General features: G+C 43.9%; 2 protein-coding genes and 1 long non-coding RNA gene across 3 annotated transcripts; 2 read left to right on the top strand and 1 right to left on the bottom strand.

Moving 5' to 3' along the window:
• Positions 1-8,521: 8,521 nt before the first annotated feature.
• On the top strand, positions 8,522-9,825 carry LOC133123258 (uncharacterized). Its single transcript, XR_009708214.1, has 2 exons — positions 8,522-8,942; positions 9,582-9,825. It is a non-coding gene; the product is annotated as an uncharacterized LOC133123258 (long non-coding RNA).
• A 1,555-nt stretch (positions 9,826-11,380) lies between these two features.
• Positions 11,381-15,534, bottom strand: LOC133124853 (F-box/LRR-repeat protein 12-like). Its single transcript, XM_061236388.1, has 3 exons — positions 14,888-15,534; positions 13,672-13,747; positions 11,381-13,537 (listed from the first exon to the last, which is right to left on the bottom strand). The coding sequence occupies exons 1-3, from the start codon at positions 14,986-14,988 to the stop codon at positions 12,479-12,481; spliced, it is 1,236 nt and encodes a 411-aa protein (XP_061092372.1). The 5' UTR covers positions 14,989-15,534; the 3' UTR covers positions 11,381-12,478.
• A 16-nt stretch (positions 15,535-15,550) lies between these two features.
• Positions 15,551-21,218, top strand: cops6 (COP9 signalosome subunit 6). The gene is made up of 10 exons (XM_061236389.1): positions 15,551-15,700; positions 16,789-16,914; positions 17,270-17,401; positions 17,586-17,674; positions 17,859-17,921; positions 18,377-18,424; positions 19,008-19,122; positions 19,841-19,933; positions 20,047-20,147; positions 20,752-21,218. The coding sequence occupies exons 1-10, from the start codon at positions 15,658-15,660 to the stop codon at positions 20,890-20,892; spliced, it is 951 nt and encodes a 316-aa protein (XP_061092373.1). The 5' UTR covers positions 15,551-15,657; the 3' UTR covers positions 20,893-21,218.
• The last annotated feature ends 308 nt before the right edge of the window (positions 21,219-21,526 follow it).

Below are 21,526 nucleotides of genomic sequence, written 5' to 3' on the forward strand. Positions count from 1 at the left end.
TCTAAATACTGTGGAGTACATAGCCAAATAAAAATTATACACGTCTTTGTCCCAAACCTTATGCTGCATAGGCTACTGTATGCGCACACATCTGGGAGAGGTATTAGATTGGTGCAAGCGATTTGCCCATTTATTTTTTGTTTGTTAGCCTATACAAGTCCTCTCAGATTATATGCACAATAATTTGTAACATTGTGTTTGTGAAGACTGTAGTAAAGCTGATTTGCAGAAGTGTACACCTCAACAACTCAGCTGATCCCAGCGCAATGCCCCAATACGGATCAGCTCATTGAATTTTACTTTGAACTGGGCATTAAGTATGCTGATATAGTACTACCGCTCAATAGGCTGGTAGCGTAGTGGTTAAGGTAAAGGACTGGGGTTCTAAGTGGTCAGTGGTTCTAATTCTGGTGCAGCCACAATAAGATCCGCACAGCCGTTGCCGCCTTGAGCGGCCCTTAACCCTGCATTGCTCCAGGGGAGGATTATCTCCTGCTTAGTCTAATAAATGTCGCTCTGGATAAGAGCATCAGCCAAATGCCAATAATATAAGGTAATGTAAACTTAAACAAATTCTTAGATCAAAGGAAAGCAGTACGGTAATCCTCTCACAGGATGCAGTTGGTTTCATTCGTGACCAGTTACTGTACTCAGGACAAGTGCACGGATACAGATGGATGGATTTTAAATGTAGAAAGTATGGCCGACGAGTAAGAAAAGAGGATGTTCGCTTGATTATGAAAGAGCTGGATCCCAGAGGGGTTTCACTGAGGAAAAGGAGACGTCTCCAGAGGCGGAATTACTTCTCAAAGGGACCAAATTTCATCTGGCATATTGACCCTAACGATAAACTCAAGCCTTTCGGCGTTGTGCAGTCAATTAGCTTCCCAACAACACCTGAGCATTCAATCAGCATTGAGCTTTACTTAAGGGACTCCAACAAACAGGGCACTTGAACACACTGAGAAGGACTACTCTTACTCACCATGCCAAAGACAAAGGAAATCAGTCTTGAGCTCAGAAAGAAGATAGTGGAGGCTCATAATAAGGGGGAAGGCTATACTGCCATTTCCAAGTGTTTTACAGCTGTGTCTAGAACAGCTGTACGTTGCATCATTGCTAAGTACAAGGTGACAAATTCTGTAAGAAACAAACCTGGGTGTGGTTGAAAGCGCAATATTTCAAGAACTCTGGAGAGGAAAATAGTCAGAGATGTCAACAAGAAGCCCTGGACATCTGCCAAGATGATTGTTGCTGACCTGGCCTCTTCTGGAGTTAATGGGTCTCATTCATGAAACGGGAGCAGAACGAATTTGTGTGTAAAATGTGAGTAGAGGGAAATTTACGGGTTTTTGGCATTCATCAATATTTTAGTAGCTCCGATCTTTTCGTAGCTACTAACAAAATCTACACCTGCTGTTGACCACGCGTAGTGCTTGTGCAAATTGAAGAATGCACATAAATAATGCTTGTCACTATTGGAAATTTGCATTTTACTTCATATTGCGCTCTGTTATGTAAACAATACGCAGATGCCTTTGAAACACGTGATATGAACATGACAAACAATTAAAAATATAACATTTAGTTAAATTAGTTGGCAATTAGCAGGTTTAAGATCCAGATTAGGTTCATGATTGTGAATTATCTATGTAAATCGACTCAATAGATGACACAATCTTTCTACATGTTGAATGATAATAAAAAATAAAAAAATAAAATATATATATATATATATATATATATATATATATATACACATTTTTATTTTATTTTATTATCATTCAACATGTAGAAATCTGTGCTTGTATCTGTGGTTTTCTAGCCACAGGGACCTTCCAGCGCGAGATAGGTGACAGGTCCGGCATTTCGCAACCAACTATGAGCCGCATCCTCCCTGCTGTGCTCAATGGTATTTTAAAACTAGTGCCAGAGTACATCAAATTTCCCTATGACGCACAACGGCAGGTAGAAGTGATGCAGGGATTCAGTGCAATTGCAAACATGCCAGGTGTCATCGGTGCCATAGACTGCACACACGTGCGCATCAAGGCTCCATCTGGTGATGCATTTGCTTACATAAACCGGAAAAACTTTCATTCCGTTAATGTGCAACTGATCTGTGATGCAAAGTGTGTGCTGTTAAACGTTGTGGCACGGTGGCCTGGTGGGACGCATGATGCATTTATCCTGCGTAATAGTGCAGTTGACACGCATTTGGAGGATGGAGCTGTGAGGAACGGCTGGCTCATTGGTAAGAATATAGCCTGCCTATACAATTGCACTCGCCAGCTAGAACCCTTGAAGACTTATTTGGAGCTGTACAGTATAAAACAGAGCTTTAGGCTATTAAGATTCAAATAATTTGAAGACGATGCATACAAAACTGCAGTGGGCTATATGTTATCCATATCCTTTCTTGAAATGAATGTTAAATAGCTCTACATTCCGACACTGATATCCATTACGCACCATTACGCACAATATAACATTACTGGTTTCCCGTTTCCACTTCATTCAATCCGAAGAGAAACTCCCACAAATGTTCTGTTTGTTTGGTGGGACTGTACGACCTAGGTTAAACTATACTAACCACTAAGCTATCAGTGATGGTTTTCAGAATGTATTATGATACAACAATTATCACCTTACCATCTGGGTTTGATGTTGTCTCCAGTGGAGGCATGTCGGTGTCTCCGTCAGGTATAATTCCTGACAGAGAGGTCTCCCCAATAATGCCAGCGATGCGCTCGTCAGCAGGTGGTATTTGTGCCTGTGAGCCTCCTCCTCCTGTGGCTGATGCATGTTTTTTGTGTGCGCTTATACGTTTATTTGCCTCCAGTTTCATGTCAAACCATTTACGTTTCACCTCGGATATGGCTCTATTGTCTACAGAGGCAACATTAGCAGCATCTGTCACCTCCTTCCAGGCCTTCGCTTTGCCTGTGCCACTACTGATAGAAGAAAAGAAACAATTTTTTCTTGACTCCACTTCCCCAAAATGATTTCGATCTCCGCTTCGGAAAAGTTTTTTTTCTTTCTCTTTCTTTGTTTGCGCCATGATGACTGACAGGTCCTTATATGGTAATCATTGTCTATTCATGGGCGGGGATTTATGCTAATTGATGATTACCGGGAGCGCGCTTTCACTTTACGATGGATTGGAATTCATGGTCATACATTACATTTACATTTACATTTTAGTCATTTGGCAGACGCTTTTAATCCAAAGCGACTTACAAGTGCATAGGTTCTACCATAAGTCAGAGCATCACATCCAGAAACTAGCAAAAGACACAGGAAATGCTGTTCTAAACATAGTTGTCATCAGAAGTGCATTTGTTTTTGTTTTTTTTGTTTTTTTTTGGGGGGGGGGGGGGTTAGACAAGGATAGGGATATCAGAAAGGAGGGGCAGGGGAAATCAGGAGGGAGGACTAAGGTAGAGTTTGAAAAGGTGGGTTTTGAGTCTGCGTCAAAATAGGGGGAGGGATTCTGCTGTTCTGACCGTGGTAGGCAAGTCATTCCACCACTGAGGAACCAGAACGGAAAACAGGCGTGAACGTGCAGCTTGACCGCCAGGTGCACGTAGAGAGGGAACCGTAAGGCGACCAGAGCTGGCAGACCAGAGTGGTCTAGCTGGGGAGTAGGGAGTGATCAGGGATTGTATGTAAGGTGGGGCAGTCCCCTTAGCAGCCTGAAATGCCAACACTAGGGCCTTGAAACGGATGCGTGCGGCAATAGGAAGCCAGTGGAGGCCAATGAGAAGCGGGGTGACATGAGCCGACCTGGGCTGACTGGTGATCAGGCGGGCTGCAGCATTCTGGACCAGCTGAAGGGGCTTGATGGCACATGCTGGGAGACCGGCTAGGAGGGAGATGAGTTTACGAGTTTACGATGAGATCTGAGTTTCCCGCGGCGTTCATGAATCCGGAGTAGGTTTTTAGTAGCGTGGACATTTATGTGCAAATCTGAACATAGATTTACTAACGTTTCATGAATGAGACCCAATGTTTCTACGAACACAGTTGTGAGGGCTCTTCATCGTGGTGGGCTTCAGGGCTATAGTCCCAGAAGAACCCCTTTACTCAAAGAGCGGCACATCAGAGCCAGACTGAGGTTTGCCCGTGAACATTTGAAAGGTAAAGATGAGTTTTGGAAGTCTGTCCTTTGGTCTGATGAGACTAAAATGGAACTGATTGGGCACATGGATGTTGCTTATGTTTGGTGAAGAAAGGGCGAGGCCTTCAACCCTAAGAACACAGTTCCCACAGTTAAACATGGTGGTGGGAGCATCATGCTGTGGGGCTATTTTGCAGCCTCAGGCACAGGGAGCCTTGTTCGGGTGCATGGCATCATGAAAAAAGAAAATTATATTGACATTTTGAGGGAGAATATGAACTTTGGACATACACTTTGGAAATAATCACCTTCCTGGGCAATGTATAGTGTGCACAGGAATTCCCCTTTGATCAATGAAAATGTTGGTGCTGCTATTGGAATGCATAAAACTATGATATAAGCCTCACTTCCTGTTGCCAGAAGGTGGCGCTATAATATATTTTTGGTATATGGATTTGATTACACTCCAACAATAAACCTATTTCTAAATTCTTAGCCACATTGGAAGATTTAGAGTGAAATTAAGGCCACTTCCTGAAATCACAGAACTAACGTATATACCGTAAATCCTCAAATTGTGTCCGGGATTCTATTTGAAGGGCCTCGGATAATAGCCGGGGGCGTGGTCGATTCGGACAAATAAAGGCCGGCCCCCAAATACAAGCCGGGGTAATATTGCCTACCAGTAGGGCTATCAGTCCATGAGCACCAGAAGACATTGTTTAGATTTAACTCAATGAAATAAAAGAGCTCTTAATATTTTATACTGTTGGTTGGTTTAATACTGTTGCCAATAAAAAGTCGTTATCCTACACCATGGGTCTCCAACGCGTTGCTCTCAAGCTACCAGTCGCTTGCCGCCCCCTTCTGAGTAGCTTGCCAAAGGCTGAAGCAGTATACATTTAAACACAATTGTTGCCGCGAGGCATTCCAGCCTACGAATTTAATAAAAAGTAAATCAGGCAAAATTAAAAATTAACTCAATTTAGGCTACTTGGCGACGCAATAAGGTTTCCATGTATTTACAGCACAGCGCACGTTCAATGAATGAATGAAAGCGGCTGCCTTGGTTCGCAATAAATAGACGGGTGGAAATCCCGACACTCTTTCAACTACATAAAACTTAACAGTGAACCATCAAATACCACCCAGATTTCAGTGCCCATCAGTCCCAACATTTAGCAATAGAATAAAAAAGTCCAAAACTAAATTAAATCCCAAACCAAAGCGAAAATCTTTTGATAGCCTACCGGTATGCTGCTCTAAACGAAACGCATGTCTCACAATAAAACGCAGTTTCGGAAAAAAAGATCCTTAACTTGCTGTTATGTACTCTAATTTGTTATTGTTCATGAAGGCGTGTCTGGCAAGTTGTTATTTTATGGATTCTAGACTTGCATGTGATTTATTGTGTTTGAGAATATATAATATATAATATATAATATGTAATATGTAATATATAATATACAATAGCCAGTGTCATGAATTAACCTAGCATAACATTCGGTACCATTACGTGGTTTATGAACTTAGCACATGTAAGAAAGGTCTTATTACAGTCCAAAATCATTTCAAAAGACATTAACACATGTTAACCGTGTATTATTTCATGAACACTGACCTTGTGCCTCTTCGGCGGGTGCTAAAACAATTCAATATTTAACTTTAACTTTATCGCTATCTTTCTGTCTTTGTTAACATTACTGTTGCGTTCTCTTCTTCTCCTTTGTACGCACTATGAACTCGCTAGAGTAGGACACATTATTTCAACATAAAAGTACTTCAAATAACGCAGAATATAAGGCAATATTTATAGCTCCTGACTACTCAATAGTGCTGTGTTTTCTTTAGAACTAATTCAGAAATTGGGGCCTTTACAGTATGCAACGTACTAACTGATACTGCGGGCATGAAAGAAAATCAATAACTATGTAGCAGCACTGCAAAATACACTTTAACTTAAAATGAGATCTTTAGTCTAGCGCTATCTCGCCAGAGTGACAACACACGTGCTATGAGTCGGACTGCTCTTGTTACCGGAAACCTGTATATAGACCTATATATAACTGTGATAACGTGGTTTAATTGAACAGATGTAGTTTCACTGGACTTGAGTTTACCGGTTTTTATTCAGTCTCACGTAGTTTACAGATTCACCAATGTCACTGCAGTTATCACTCTTAATCTCTATCTGTCAACTCATCAACTTGATAACTTTAGGGGTCAACTGTACCTCCTTATGGTGAGGGGTGGTGCTGCAGGTAGTATAATAAACAGGTAGTCAGTATACCACAATAACGTTCACCCAATATGATTTTAGGTGGCTGGAGCATGTGGCTATGTGGCATGTGGCAACGCCAAAGACAACAGATGATAAAATGATATGACAATGTTGCATGGGAACGCAAAATGTATCGCGTAACGCAAAACATATTGCGAGGGAAAGCAAATTACCCCAAATGTAAGTCCATCCATCCATTATCTTAACCCGCTTATCCTGAACAGGGTCGCAGGGGGGCTGGAGCCTATCCCAGCATACATTGGGCGAAAGGCAGGAATACACCCTGGACAGGTCGCCAGTCCCTCGCAGGGCACACACACCATTCACTCACACACTCATACCTATGGGCAATTTAGACTCTCCAATCAGCCTAACCTGCATGTCTTTGGACTGTGGGAGGAAACCGGAGTACCCGGAGGAAACCCACACAAACCCACGCAGACACGGGGAGAACATGCAAACTCCGCACAGAGAGGCCCCGGCCGACGGGGATTCGAACCCAGGACCTCCTTGCTGTGAGGCGGCAGTGCTACCCACTGCACCATCCGTGCCGCCCCAAATGTAAGTCTCAAATTTAATTTAAAAGAATGAACCGTAAGAATAGTAATGAAGTTGAAGGTATCGAAGTAAAAGTGGTTGGTACTAACCTTGGATGAAACCTTGCTTGGTTCTATGAATTATGATGCCCTTATTTATTTATTCATTTATTTATTTATTAGCTGCCTCCGTTGCTCAGGTCTTGCTTTTACTAAATGCGGTATGCAGACATCCTACTTCTCCCGGAAGTACTGGGAGTAAAGTTTACAGTTATCTTACACAATCTTACCTAATGAGGGACCGGAATATAGAGAGGAACTGGTTGCTGATACTACGCAAACATCATGAAAAATCGCTAGCTGGTATCAGTTCATGAAATGCAGTTTTTACGTTAAACTATCCAATTTTCACAACTAGTGCCATTTTTAAACACAACCTTTCTTATTACACACATTACACACTAGATGAACATAAATTATTTGAGTCAAACGAACTGTTGGATGGTCAGTTAATGAACTCTGACAGTGAGATTCTAGTAAGCACTGATGAGTTGTGTAGCAGATTTAACGGTCAGATTTCGATTTAAGAACACAAAGCGGAGCAATAGTATAGGCACGTTCAGATTATTATTATCTTTTTGGATAATACTGATGTGATTAATAACAAATGCAGCAAGATGTTTAGATCATTATTTCATGTTTCTACCCCTCCATCGAACGGTGTGAAGACATCTGCATTTACTTAATTAGTTACATTACATTACATTATTGGCATTATTATAGTGCATATCCACCAGAATGCCGTCCTGGAGGAGGTTTTGGATCCTCCTCCGGAGAGTGACCAGGTCTACGGATGTTTTCTGGTAGACCTTGATGTTCCTCGTCTCCCACAGGACCTGCTTCACGATGTTAATGATCCTCCACTGACGCTTGAAGGTGGGGAGAGATTCTACAGTTCTGACCTCAACGGGGAGTTCATTCCACCACCGTGGAGCCAGAACAGACAGTAGTCGTGAGCGTGATGTGGAGGTTCGGAGAGGGGGAGGTGCCAAGCGGCCTGTGGAGGCTGAACGAAGAGGTCTGGCAGGGGTGTAGGGTCTGATGATTCTTTGTAGATAAGCTGGGGAAGACCCTTTAACTGCTTGGAAGGCTAGCACCAATGTTTTGAATTTGATGCGAGCCATGTCAGGCAGCCAGTGGAGGGAAGTAAGCAGGGGGGTGACGTTTGAGTATTTGGGAAGGTTGAAGACCAGACGAGCTGCTGCATTCTGGATTAAATTAGTGTGGGAAGATACAGTAAGGAGGAAAAACACTACGGGTATCATTCGTGAAACGTTAGTAAATCTATGTTCAGATTTGCACATAAACGTCCACGATTCGATTCGATACGATTCATCAACGCCGCGGGAAACTCAGATCTAATCGTAAACTTGTGTGTATGATCATGAATGCCAATCCATCGTAAAGTGAAAGCGCGCTCCCGGTAATCAGCAATTAGCATAAATCCCTGCCCATGAATAGACAATGATTGCCATATAAGGAGGTGTAGACGCATCCAGTCGACCTGTCAGTCATCATGGCGCAAACAAGGAAAGAGAGAGAAAGAAAAGAAAAAAAAACTTTTCCGAAGCGGAGATCGAAATCATCTTGGGTGAAATATATTTTATTGGGTAAATTTTTTTTTTTTTCTATCAGTAGTGGTGTTATGACAGGGACAGGCAAAGCGAAGGCCTGGAAGGAGGTGACAGATGCTGTTAATGTTGCCTCTGTAGACAATAGAACCATATCCGAGGTTAAACGTAAATGGTTTGACATGAAACTGGAGGCAAAGAAACGTATATGCCCACAAAAAAAACATCAGCCACAGGAGGAGGAGGCTCACAGGCACAAATATCACCTGCTGACGAGCGCATCGCTGGCATTATTGGGGAGACCTCTCTGTCAGGAATTATACCTGACGGAGACACCGACATGCCTCCACTGGAGACAACATCAAACCCAGATGGTAAGGTGATAATTGTTGTATCATAATACATTCTGAAAACCATCACTGATAGCTTAGTGGTTAGTATAGTTTAACCTAGGTCGTACAGTCCCACCAAACAAACAGAACATTTGTGGGGGTTTCTCTTCGGATTGAATGAAGTGGAAACGGGAAACCAGTAATGTTATATTGTGCGTAATGGTGCGTAATGGATATCAGTGTCGGAATGTAGAGCTATTTAACATTCATTTCAAGAAAGGATATGGATAACATATAGCCCACTGCAGTTTTGTATGCATCGTCTTCAAATTATTTGAATCTTAATAGCCTAAAGCTCTGTTTTATACTGTACAGCTCCAAACAACTCTTCAAGGGTTCTGAATTTCTGTATGTTTACACTAGGACTCGGAACTGTACTGTCCTCTCAGGTCCACTTTTGCACGTGTTTTGTGCTTGATTTGCACTTTGTTGTACGTCGCTCTGGATAAGAGCGTCTGCTAAATGCCACGTAATGTAACGTAATGTAATGTAAAAATAAGTCAGTCTGCAGCCAACGTAAATTAAACATTTTTCAAATAAGATTTATTTAATGTTTCTTTCAAATGAAAAAAGAGCCACACATAAAACAAAAAACAAACAAACGTTGTCTCATATTTCTAGCTGGCGAGTGCTCCTCCCATGATGTGGCTCCACCACCTGCTGCCGCCGCTGCTGCTCCTGCTGCATCCAGGTATCGAGGCCGAAGAGGTGATCCGGCTGTCCTTACGGATGAGGTCCTGAGGAATCAAGAAAGTCTACTTACAGCAGTCAACCAAATCAACACGTCCCTCCAAGAAATTAACACCAGCTTGAAGGAAATCTGCAACCTCTGCGTCCTCAACAATAAAGTGTTATGTTGTCAGTATTGTGTGATGTGTTTATCCTGGGAAAACACTTATTTACTACAAGATAATCAAGCTACTCTCTTTTACTCTGATAATTAAATATAGCCTATTTATATACATTTTAAAGAGCATGACCTGAAAATGAACTGAGGTAGCCTACTGAAACAGGATGTTGTATATATAAAACAAAATACAAATGAAACTAACTTTTTGCAAAGCTTGTCGGCCTAAAATGTGCACAGCTTATTCAGTCTTAGCAACACTTACCTTAAAATTGCTCTACAAGTCGCTGGCGTGTCTGTATAGCAGCTGCATTTCGAGGCCCAAGAGCTGGTTCCGGAGGCAGTCGTTCCTCTGCATTGGGGACTTCAGGCAGGGGAAGGCCCTGTTTAATGGCCACATTGTGCAGGACACAGCAGGCTAATATTATTTTGCACACCTTCCCGGGTGCATAAAGAAGGGTACCACCTTTATTGTCCAGGCAGATCCATCTTGCCTTCAAGACCCCGTTTGTGCGCTCCACAACGGCCTGAGTAGCAGCGTGTGCCTCACAGATCAGTTGCACATTAACGGAATTAAAGTTTTTCCGGTTTATGTAAGCAAATGCATCACAAAGAATGTGTAATCTATTGAGTCGATTTTCATAGATAATTCACAATCATGAACCTAATCTGGATCTTAAACCTGCTAATTGCCAACTAATTTAACTAAATGTGTTATATTTTTAATTGTTTGACATGTTCATATCACGTGTTTCAAAGGCATCTGCGTATTGTTTACATAACAGAGCGCAATATGATTTAAAATGTAAATTTCCAATAGTGACAAGCATTATTTATGTGCATTCTTGAATTTACACAAGCACTACGCGTGGTCAGCAGCAGGTGTAGATTTTGTTAGTAGCTACGAAAAGATCGGAGCTACTAAAATATTGATGAATGCCAAAAACCCGTAAATTTCCCTGTACTCACATTTTACACACAAATTCGTTCTGCTCACGTTTCATGAATGAGACCCTACGTATCACAAATAAAACAAAAGTAGCTTTCAAGCTTATACATTTTGGGTATAACGTAAAGGATACACTAGCTAGACATAAACTCTAGTTATAATATTGACAGGGAAAGTGTTGTTTCTACTAAATATATATGTTTTTTAATGTCCTTGTTAATCTTTTTTGGAATGAGGTAGTGGTTAGTCTAGCGTCTTGTCCAGTGTCACAGCTTACAGGATTTCAAAAATAATACATTCTTACAGTTGGCAGCTGCATATTTTACTGAAGCAATTCAGGTAAAGTGCCCAAGGCAAGGAATGCAACCTGCAGCTATGGAGTCAGAAACGCAGTTTCCTAACCACTCATATTACACTGCTGTTAATCAACATGCATGACCCTTTTTGCGCAATTATTGCCATTCACAATAGGTTACAATTAGAAGAACAAAAGAGCATTAGCAAACTGAACTGAACATTTTGACATAATAACGCAGCAAGGGCCAAGCTGCAACACTTATCCATGTGTACACCATGAAATATGGGCCAAAGAAATAAAATAAATGTGAGACCGGGACAACACTATTAAAACAGATCGTTTTCTTTTTTGTTTGTTTTTTTTATATGACAAATTAACAACGCCTCATCGTAAAGTACTCTGTTGCATTTCTACTGGGAATTTGTCTCCCTTAGTTAACATTGTTACTCCTGGCCAACCGATCAAGGTGGAGATATTCCCAGATGATGTGAGAATCACAGCTGTTGAGGTAAAGTCTTTCTGGTGCCTTGCCATGGATCTACACTGCTGTAGGCTGGGAAGGAGAGATCTGCAGTGACACCTGGAGAGTCGAGACACTACATGCGTCACGCTAGAGGCATGTGGCACCACAATCTCACGATACATTCGAGTGCATGTACACAATTAACTGAACATGTCGCAAGGAATACAGTAGAGTGCCGTCCAAGCTCACAAGAGGACACATCATTTCAGTCCAATTAAATGTGGTTTAGGTCATTAGTTCATCATATCATAATCCAGAGCCTACATTATAGAGGTTACCGAACCAGCCATCTGCTTTGCCCAAACCCACTGAGAAATGTTCTCGCATCTCAGTCAACGTGTGGGGAGAGGCACAAGAAACTGGGTTTGCACAGGAAACATGTTGAATTGTTTTGCTCAGTTCACACATCTGTGCAGCACAGGCAGTTGGCTGTATTTCAGGTCACAGGGCAGCTGCACGGGTGCTGCCAGAGCATGCCTACACAGTCTGCCTTATAGCAGACTTCTCATTGTTGCCCACCAAGCGTCTTCATGGGAGTGGTGCAAGTCACTCGGTATAAGAGCATCAGCTAAATGCTAGTGAAGTAATGTCATGTAAACTAGCGGGGGTCTGAGTGTTTTTTTAAGTGTTATTGACCATGTGCTTTTGTCACACATCCCATGAAGCATGCGTTGGTGTGTGTATGAGTGTGCATGAGTGAGTTTCGCCAACCTTATGTGAGGGTACTGTTTTTTTATGCATGCGCGTGCTTGATTGCAAGGTGTATTGGCTCTTTGTGCTGGCTGCAGCTACTGGCAGCATGCGTGGGTGTGTGACTATTTATTTACACAAGCGTGTGTGTGTGTGTGTGTCCATGGGTGCACGTATGCATCTATGAACATTTCTGAGATGGTGTGTGCCACTAGTCAGTTGGCACTGCAGTAGAGCATCGCGTGAAGACAAGTTTGCATCTGGGCAGCAGGGCTGCGAGAGAGCGCCGCAGCGTTGGCACGGGGTTATCCTTCTCCTCTCCATCGTCACCCTCACCCCTGCCCCGTCCCCCCTGTCCCCCCTGTCCCCCCTGTCCCCCCTGTCCCCGCCCCTCCCGCTGCTCCTCCTCCTCCTCTTCCTCTTCCTCTTCGTCCTGCTTCCTCTGCCGGCCTTGGAAGGTGACCTCGCAGAACTCCATCCAGCGCAGCGCCCGCAGGCCCTTGCAGCTGCGCAGGACCCGGCCCTCGCTGAGCGAGCACCGCTGCAGCCGCAGCCCCCGGAGGTCCCGCAGCCTGCCCACGCACAGGAGGCCCGGCCGCACCTCCTTCCCGCCCAGCGTCAGCTCCTCCAGGCCCGCCCAGCCCTCGCCCAGCCCCAGCGAGGCCATCTGCGTCTGGGTCCGGCCCGAGTTGCCCAGCTCCAGGGCCCGCAGCGCGGACAGCCCGGCCAGCTCGTCCCGCACGGCGCAGCCCCGCAGGCCGGCGGTAGTCACCCGGATCACGTCCCTCAGCTCCAGGTGCCGCAGCCTCTCCCAGGACCTCAGGCTCAGCAGGTGCTGGTCCGTGAAGGAGGGCACGTTTTCCAGCACCAGGGTCTCGATCGCGATTCCAGCCGCGGGGACCGGGGCGGGCGTGGAGCCCTTTCCCGCCCGGCTCCCGCTCCCCGCCCCGCTCGCCGCGTTCTCCCCCACGTCACCGCCGGAGAGGGGGGAGGCGCTCTGGACGAAGAAGCCCTGCGGCAGCTCGCAGCCACGCAGCTCCAGGACCTGCAGCGTCCGGGGCAGGAGCTGGCAGCTGCTCAGGCCCCGCAGGTCCGCGTGCAGCAGGGAGAGTCCGCGCAGGCGAGGGCACCGGGACGCCAGGGCCTGCAGCCAGGCCTCGGACAGGAAGGCCCCGGCACGGGCGGACAGCAGCAGGCCGCGTAGCCGCAAGCAGCGGAGGCCGCTTCCGAGGTACTGCCTCAGGAGGACCCACAGTGTGCGCGAGGTCACCTGACCGCATACAAGAGAGTCATTCAACAACAACACACAAAACATGGCAGCCATTGACATGACAGTTCTATTTGGCTCGTGAAGAACACAACACCAATTATCTTCCGTTCCAGAGTGCGGCACGCGGCTCTCACCCCTTTCCATTCAGTGAGATCTACAGCCCGCCACAATCTCTGGTCTTTCACCAACCGTCTCCATCGCTTACACACCCTTGCAGAAAGGCAGAGAGACAAAGACAGATAGAGAGAAGGACATTGAACAAAACTTAAAAAACGTACACAGACTTGCCAAACAGATTTTTACAGAAGTCCTCCAAAATGTTTACATATTAGTAACACAAAGAGCTTGCCTTAGTTATGCACACATCCTGAGGGCAAAATGAAAAAAAAATAGCAAAACCACAATCAAATTAATATAAATATTTCAGTAAAATAACAGCATAGTTACTTTAGTTGTTGTTCTTCTTTTCTACACCATTTTTTAGTCTATTAACACCTCGTTTATTTTCTGCAATAATTCAGCTGACAGGAATGTATGAAGCATGCGGCTTAAACATGGTAACGAAAGCAGGACAAAGGTACAGGAGCCTACGTGAAAGAAATTCGTAAAGAAAGTAATCTTTAGGCATGCATTTGTTACAACTTGTGGAGTAATGTAAACATTGCACGTACAATCAGCTGTTGATTGATTTTCTCAGAAGAGAAGTGTACTGTACTTTAAAAAAAAAAAAGATTACGTAGTTCGTTTGCTTGTAAGAATAATTTTCATTGAATCATTTTCAAATGAGCTTAATGGTTTTCAGAACAGATATTACGAAATAAAAAAACAAGTGCAACACTGCATACGTGATCTGAAGATATTCATATGCAATATACAACTTATTTAGCTACAAATTAACTTCTAGACGTAAATATTTGACAAAGGTAGTTGCAGCATAACGCCAAGTCAACCATATTCCCAAATGGCTGGCTGGCAGTTTAGTAACTAACTGACTGACTGACTGACTGACAGAAAAATGTATTGCCAAACCAGCCATTCAAAATATTTCATTTTACCCAGCTATTTTATTAGCAAAACGGTACTCCTTGCCAAGCGAACGAACCTGGCCAGCCAGCTAAAACTAAAGTTTTGCAAATTCATCGAAATATAACATTATGAGGCATAACATTATCTAGCATTACTAACAGATACCTGTGTGGGCAGCTAAATACTTTCCTTTATTCGTTCCAGCCTTGCCATTAAACAACTTAGCCAGCTGACAATAAAACAATACTTACAAGATATCCACCAAACAAACTACCATGAGCATACCATGGCTAAAGCGAGACAGCTAAGCAAGTTGTTATTTACCTGCCAGATCGGACGAGCTCCCTAACGCTTAAATACGATAAAATGTCAATTAGGATGTTCTCAGGGAAATAGTCAATGGAGCAAGTTTTTAAGTCCGCCATTTTGTAAACAAAAGAAACGATGTCACTCTTCACGTCGTTTTGAGGGGGTCGAACTGCGCAAAAGTCTGCGCAGGTTCACCACACTAGCTCCGTTGCGTCACTTGTGACGGTAGGGTTCACATAATAGAAAACCTTGAATGACCATAAGAAAGAATTCCATACTGAGGACCATTATATTCGGAGTTCATGTAAAAATAGGCTATGATGCAATGGTGAACAAGTGACTATGGCTTTAGGAATGTATTCTTCTTCTTCCTCTTTTTCTTCTTCTTCTTCTTCTTATTATTATTATTATTATTATTATTATTATTATTATTATTATTATAAGTAGTAGTATTTAGCCGGTTATTACTCAGTTCAATTTATAGTCCAACGTCTCTTACATTAACAGTGTCATTATAATCTAATCGACACTATTTGAATGACTCTAGAATTTGATTCACACAGATCTTTGTAAACAGGCGCTCGCCAATTTAAAATGCGTGACCCGTTTATGTCAACTGCAGCTGTACTCACGCAGCGGCCCAACACCCAGCACCCCGTTCACACCACACTGTCTGAAACTTGGAAACTTGTCGCAGTCGCCCCCCTAGTGGTATGAATACGCCCTCATCTGCGCTCTAATGCAGTGCGCTTGCGCACCATAGTGTCATCTTTGCACAGGAGAAGATGGCGGCGAGCAATGGTGGTGGAATGGAAGTGGATGGTGCAGGTGAGAATTATTTCAGAAATACAATCATTTTGATTTACATATTCAGCTTAGTTCACATCGCATCTGTTCCAGATATAGATACATTAGTATCAAATTAGATGTGCCTTCTGAATGTGTTATTCCGAACCATGTTTTAAAGGTCCGGCCGGTTTACAGTCACTCAAACTAATGGTTGTATACCGTTTGTCGATTCTATATGACGATTGGTCCGTTACACTTTAACGCCCGCCCTTACCTGAAACTCAAAGTGTTGATTGGCTAGTAGAGACGCTCGCAAACTTATGTCACCAATCTATCAAACCAGCTACAACAAGCTAAATGTTTTGCTAGCTGCAAATGCACCTAGTTATGTAGGCTACTCTGTATTATTTAATCCTAATATGCGACCTTTTGTAAATTCAGCAGTAAATTAGTAGCACGATGGATAAAGCGAGTGGTGTGGCAATATGTAGTATAATTTTATAATGAGGTTTAGCTAACTTAGTTGTTGGCCATTGAGTCAGGTTAGTCTTGTTTACGCTGTCAGTTTAGCAAACTTAACGCCGAGGACAGTACTTTTATATGAATACAGTGCTGCTTTGACTTTTCAGAGCACACCTGTAACTCTTGTACGATAGCTTGTAGAGTTTACCTATGGACAATAGGTTGAGACGGCCATCTATGGGTGTCTTGGCATGTATCATGATGTGTCCGCACCGAAGCTAATCATGCTGGACACAACTAACCATTTTCGGGGTTTAAACTACTGTAGGTATGAGGTAGTAGTCGCATATGTAGTTTGTGTAGATACGTGAATGATAGGTCTAATTTTATGCAGTAGGTCACTGCACAATTTACCTGTTAACAGTCGTTTTTAAAAGGGTTAATCCACATCATACTGTATTGTAGTTATCAGCAGTAATAATTGCCTCTAAATGCACGGTGTGGAAGAAATCATATCCTACATAACGATTTCAGGATTAATTTGTATGGTGTTTAGGGTTGTTAAATCAATTTAAGTTTTCCTGCTTGATGGTAAATGATAATAACTTCGATGAGGTGAGCCTGGCTCTTATATTCTCTCTTATATTCTGTTCTTACCCGACCAGCTGGGCCCAGTGTGATGGCATCGGGGGTGACGGGGAGTGTCTCAGTGGCCCTACACCCCCTTGTTATCCTCAACATCTCAGACCACTGGATCCGGATCCGGTCTCAGGAAGGCAGGCCCATGCAGGGTATTAGGATTTCCTGCTATTGGCTGTGGTGCTGCAGTTGCGTGATGTACAGCAGGTTTTGATTGGGTTTGGAACTTCTGAGTAGTATGATGATTTGGGAACTGTGCATGCAACAGTTGCAGGTTCAATTCCCTGTTGTGGCCTACTGCCTACAGCAAAGTGGAAAAAGTGAATGGTGTGTTAACAGAAATTTACACTTTACACAGTCTCTCTAGCTACATGCATCTACTGAATGCCCAGCTGTGTGTGTGTGTGTGTGTGTGTGTGTGTGTGTGTGTGTGTGGCAGTGAAATGATGTTACAGTGACTATGTGTGCGATAATGTGTTTGGATGATGAAGCCTGCCTCCTCCCCAGTGATCGGAGCTCTGATTGGGAAGCAGGAGGGCAGGAACATTGAGGTCATGAACTCCTTTGAGCTGCTCTCGCACACCGTGGATGACAGGACTCACATCGACAAGGAGTACTATTACACCAAGGAGGAACAATGTAAGAGTCAATTCATGATCCGCTTACTTTTTCCTGTGTGTGTGGGTTCCTGTCATGGTGTGCATAGCCCTGTGTGTTTGTGTCTGAACATGAGTTAAATAATGACGTTTACGTTTGAAAACCTGCTCCTTTTATGCAAACCCCCCCCCCCATCTCTCTTCTCATCTGCCTCTTTCTTTTTCAGTCAAGCAGGTCTTCAAAGACATGGAGTTCCTGGGCTGGTACACTACAGGCGGCCCTCCCGACCAATCGGATATCCACATTCACAAACAGGTAAGAGTAGAGAATGTGTTGTAATGCTGTCCAAATCGGAAGGTCCAGTGAGAGGTCGGCGAGAAACGGTTGACCCGGTAAAACGTAACGAATCGGAAATAAATCGTTTGGTCCGCGTGACTGTCACAGGACATTTCTGTCCTTCCTGTTCTCAGTGTCTCTGCGTTTCTCCCCTTGCCTGCAGGTGTGTGAGATCATTGAGAGTCCTCTGTTCCTCAAGCTGAACCCCATGACTAAACACACTGACGTGAGTTTCTCTGTTATTACTCTGTCCTTCCCTGGCCCTGACTGATCACAAGGGCAGGACTCTACAGTGTTGCCATTTAGGAGCATTTTTTTTCTTGAAAATCACGTGTGCTAACTGGAAATATCAACTAATTGGGATGCATTTGTGTGCTACTAAATTTTTAATCTTAGGAGCAGCATACGCTCTTTGGCCTTCAGCAATCGGTTGGCAACCCTGGTTCCAAGTCTGCTGCTTTTGATCTTAAAATCAGCAGCCTAATCAGTCTCATGAAACCAGAGGGGTATTTCATAAAACCCGGAAAAGGATTTTTACTTGAGTTCATGTTCCAGATTTGGGAGGGTTCCAGGTTTTACTGAGTGCAGTTATCCAGCTAATAATGAATCCTGCTTTGTGAACCAGGGCCCTGGTAAGGTGAATTAACTATATCACCATCTTTCTCTCTCCTTCTCCGACAGCTGCCAGTCAGTGTATATGAGTCGGTCATTGACATCATCAATGGAGAGGTAATTATGTGTGTGTGTGTGTGTGTGCGTGTGTGTGCGCGTGTGCATGTGCGTCTTCTATATCTTTCTCCTTTTCTTAAATCTATATTGTACTCAGCTTGTTATATAGTTTTTCCTTCAAAATAACTGCCAATGCACAATAATATTGGAGTTGTATTGGCATCAGGTGATAATGGCTGCCCGGTGAAATTCCCAGGCCCAGGACAAAATTATTATGATTCTATTTTTACAAATATTTTTTATTTTTCTAATATCCATATCATAAACAACACCCACTACAAACCAACATGGATCCACATATAGAGCAGTACAGAGAGTTATAGATACAGTATGCCCTCCCAATGAAAACCAAAATGAACAACAACTGACAATCGAATAAGACAAACGGGTTTTAATTGGGGGGGGGGGGGGGGGGGGGGGTCCACTGATGCTGTAAATTTAGCAAAGGCGTCATGTTTAATCGTCAACCTACCCTATATGAATATAGGTTAATAATGAATAATGAACGGATTGAAGGCGGTTAGACGGCTGATTAGTCAGAAGCCCTTTGTGACTCCACTCCCCCCTTTCGGCGGCCCAACAGGCCACCATGTTGTTTGCGGAGCTGACGTACACTCTGGCCACTGAGGAAGCAGAGCGCATCGGGGTGGACCACGTGGCCCGAATGACTGCCACAGGCACCGGGGAGAACTCAACAGGTAGGCGATGCCATTCTCTCTCTCTCTCTCTCTCTCCCCTCTCTATTCCTTCATTCTTCCTTCTGTCTTTTACTGCTCTTTGTTTTTCATTCCTTCCTGTCCCTAATTTTCTCCTTTTGTCTCAGTGACCTCAGTGACCATTCAGTTTTTTCTTCATGTGATGCCTCCCCGTTTGCTGATTTTTAAGTTACGGTGTTATTAGGACAATACAACAATACTGTGGACGAATCAGGGACAGATTACGTCACTCTTGCACACTGAGTGGACCAGCTGCACCCGGCTTCTCTACTGACCGGTCTCTGGCTCCTAGTAAACTTGACTGTCCGGGCTTCAAAATGCTTTTCACAAGCCCATGGATAGTCTGTGGGTGATGTAACAGGCACTTGGCCCATATACAGTCTATGTGTATATGGCCCATATACAGTCTATGTGTATATGGCCCATATACAGTCTATGTGTATATGGCCCATATACAGTCTATGTGTATATGGCCCATATACAGTCTATGTGTATATGGCCCATATACAGTCTATGTGTGTATGGCCCATATACAGTCTATGTGTATATGGCCCATATACAGTCTATGTGTATATGGCCCATATACAGTCTATGTGTATATGGCCCATATATAGTCTATGTGTATATGGCCCATATACAGTCTATGTGTATATGGCCCATATACAGTCTATGGTTAAAACTCTGTTTCTCTCTTTCTCAGTGGCAGAGCACCTCATAGCTCAGCACAGCGCCATCAAAATGCTTCACAGCAGAGTGAAGGTCATCCTGGAGTATGTGAAAGCAGTGGAAGCAGGTGAGGAGGGGGTCAGAGGTCTCTCCCACCCCTGTTCCTTCTTGGGACAGCCTATAGTTTAGTGGCTAAAGTGCTTGACTGGGTTCAAACAGATTATTGATGGTCTCTTCCAGGTGAGGTGCCGTTTAACCACGAGATCCTGCGGGAGGCCAACGCTCTGTGTCACAGGCTTCCCGTTCTGAGCACGCTCAAGTTCAAGACAGATTTCTACGATGTGAGTGTGACCCCCTCCCCTCTCACTGTCATTTTCACTTCCCTGGGAGAAGCTGAGCTGTTTCGAAATGAAACCCACAGAAAGTGTTTGGTTAGCCGCATTCTATCCTGACCCAGCCTGTACTAAACCACTGATGGGTTCTTGAAAGTCAGTTGTGTTTTTGTGTCAGGCTGTCGAGCATGGGTTCTGTTGTGGTGCAACCAATAGCTTTTCCTGGGTTTCATTGGACTGCTCCGGCAGGGCATTTCTCTGCTCGCATAACTTGGCACGATACCACTGAATTGTTTGATTTGAAAAACTCTCCTTAAATAGATGCTTTTCCTGAAAACCTTTTGATATTTAATGTACCGCAGTCGCGGTACGATTAAATAAAGGAAAAAGAGGGTGGCGATGACTGTTATGCTTAAAAAAACGAATAAACTTTTATTAATTATCGTTGTGGTACGTCACCAAGCCCTAGTCAACAGAGATTGCCCCAGTCTTGAATTCCACTGTTCTCTGCCTTCCCTGTTCTTCTATCGTTCACCATTCCCCAGTTATCGCTCAACCAGAACAAAAGAAAAAACTGTCTTGCCCTCTGCCCCTGTCTTTGTCCACCCACCAGCAATGCAACGACGTGGGGCTCATGGCATACCTGGGTACCATCACTAAAACCTGCAACAGCATGAACCAGTTCATCAACAAGTTCAACGTCCTGTACGACCGGCAGGGAATCGGCCGCAGGATGAGGGGGCTGTTCTTCTGAGCGGGCGACCGACAGGGGGAGGAGGAGAGAGATTGTACTCATCGCAGATGTTGATTTGCTTTGCAGTATTCCCAAATGTATATGTGTATGTACATGCACTTACTTGTTCACTCACCTTTACAGAGAAAATGTGTAACTCACAGTTGTATGCAATGTAGCAGACCCCACGTCTACTTGTGACACACACACACACACACACACGCACACACACACACACACACTCACCGGCACACACACAAACCTATTACGTTACACAGTCCCTCTAATTTGTTTTTGCTGCCATTGTTGTTTGATTTGAAAATAAATATTTCTGCTGCTGTTTTGGACCTGTGGTGTGTCCCGGTATCGTGTCACTGTTCATCACCCCTCTTATGTGAATTTTAATCAAACGCACAACTGTATTCACAAAACATGTTCAAGCATGAGCATGGCCTTCATCGGATGAACAATAACAAGAGTACGAGTATCTGCGGGTGAGCCAGAACCAAAGAGTCATCTTTGCACCTCTTTACATTATTGGTATTTGGCAGACGCTCTTATCCAGAGCGACGTACAGTTGATTACACTAAGCAGGAGACAATCCTCCCCTGGAGTAATGCAGGGTTAAGGGCCTTGCTCATGGGCCCAACGGCTG

The sequence above is a fragment of the Conger conger genome, chromosome 3 (genome assembly GCF_963514075.1).
Source record: "Conger conger chromosome 3, fConCon1.1, whole genome shotgun sequence".
In the NCBI taxonomy this organism is placed as follows: Eukaryota; Metazoa; Chordata; class Actinopteri; order Anguilliformes; family Congridae; genus Conger; species Conger conger.

What these genes read in the sequence shown, in the direction of transcription:
- LOC133124853 (XM_061236388.1), bottom strand. Translation starts at nt 14,988, where the DNA reads ATGGCGGACTTAAAAACTTGCTCCATTGACTATTTCCCTGAGAACATC. An exon ending in GAGCTCGTCCGATCTGGCAG is followed by an intron (nt 13,748 to 14,887) that starts GTAAATAACAAC and finishes CCTTTCTGCAAG; the next exon opens with GGTGTGTAAGCGATGGAGAC. An exon ending in ATCTCACTGAATGGAAAGGG is followed by an intron (nt 13,538 to 13,671) that starts GTGAGAGCCGCG and finishes GTATGCGGTCAG; the next exon opens with GTGACCTCGCGCACACTGTG.
- cops6 (XM_061236389.1), top strand. Translation starts at nt 15,658, where the DNA reads ATGGCGGCGAGCAATGGTGGTGGAATGGAAGTGGATGGTGCAG. An exon ending in GGAAGGCAGGCCCATGCAGG is followed by an intron (nt 16,915 to 17,269) that starts GTATTAGGATTT and finishes CCTCCTCCCCAG; the next exon opens with TGATCGGAGCTCTGATTGGG. An exon ending in ATATCCACATTCACAAACAG is followed by an intron (nt 17,675 to 17,858) that starts GTAAGAGTAGAG and finishes CCTTGCCTGCAG; the next exon opens with GTGTGTGAGATCATTGAGAG.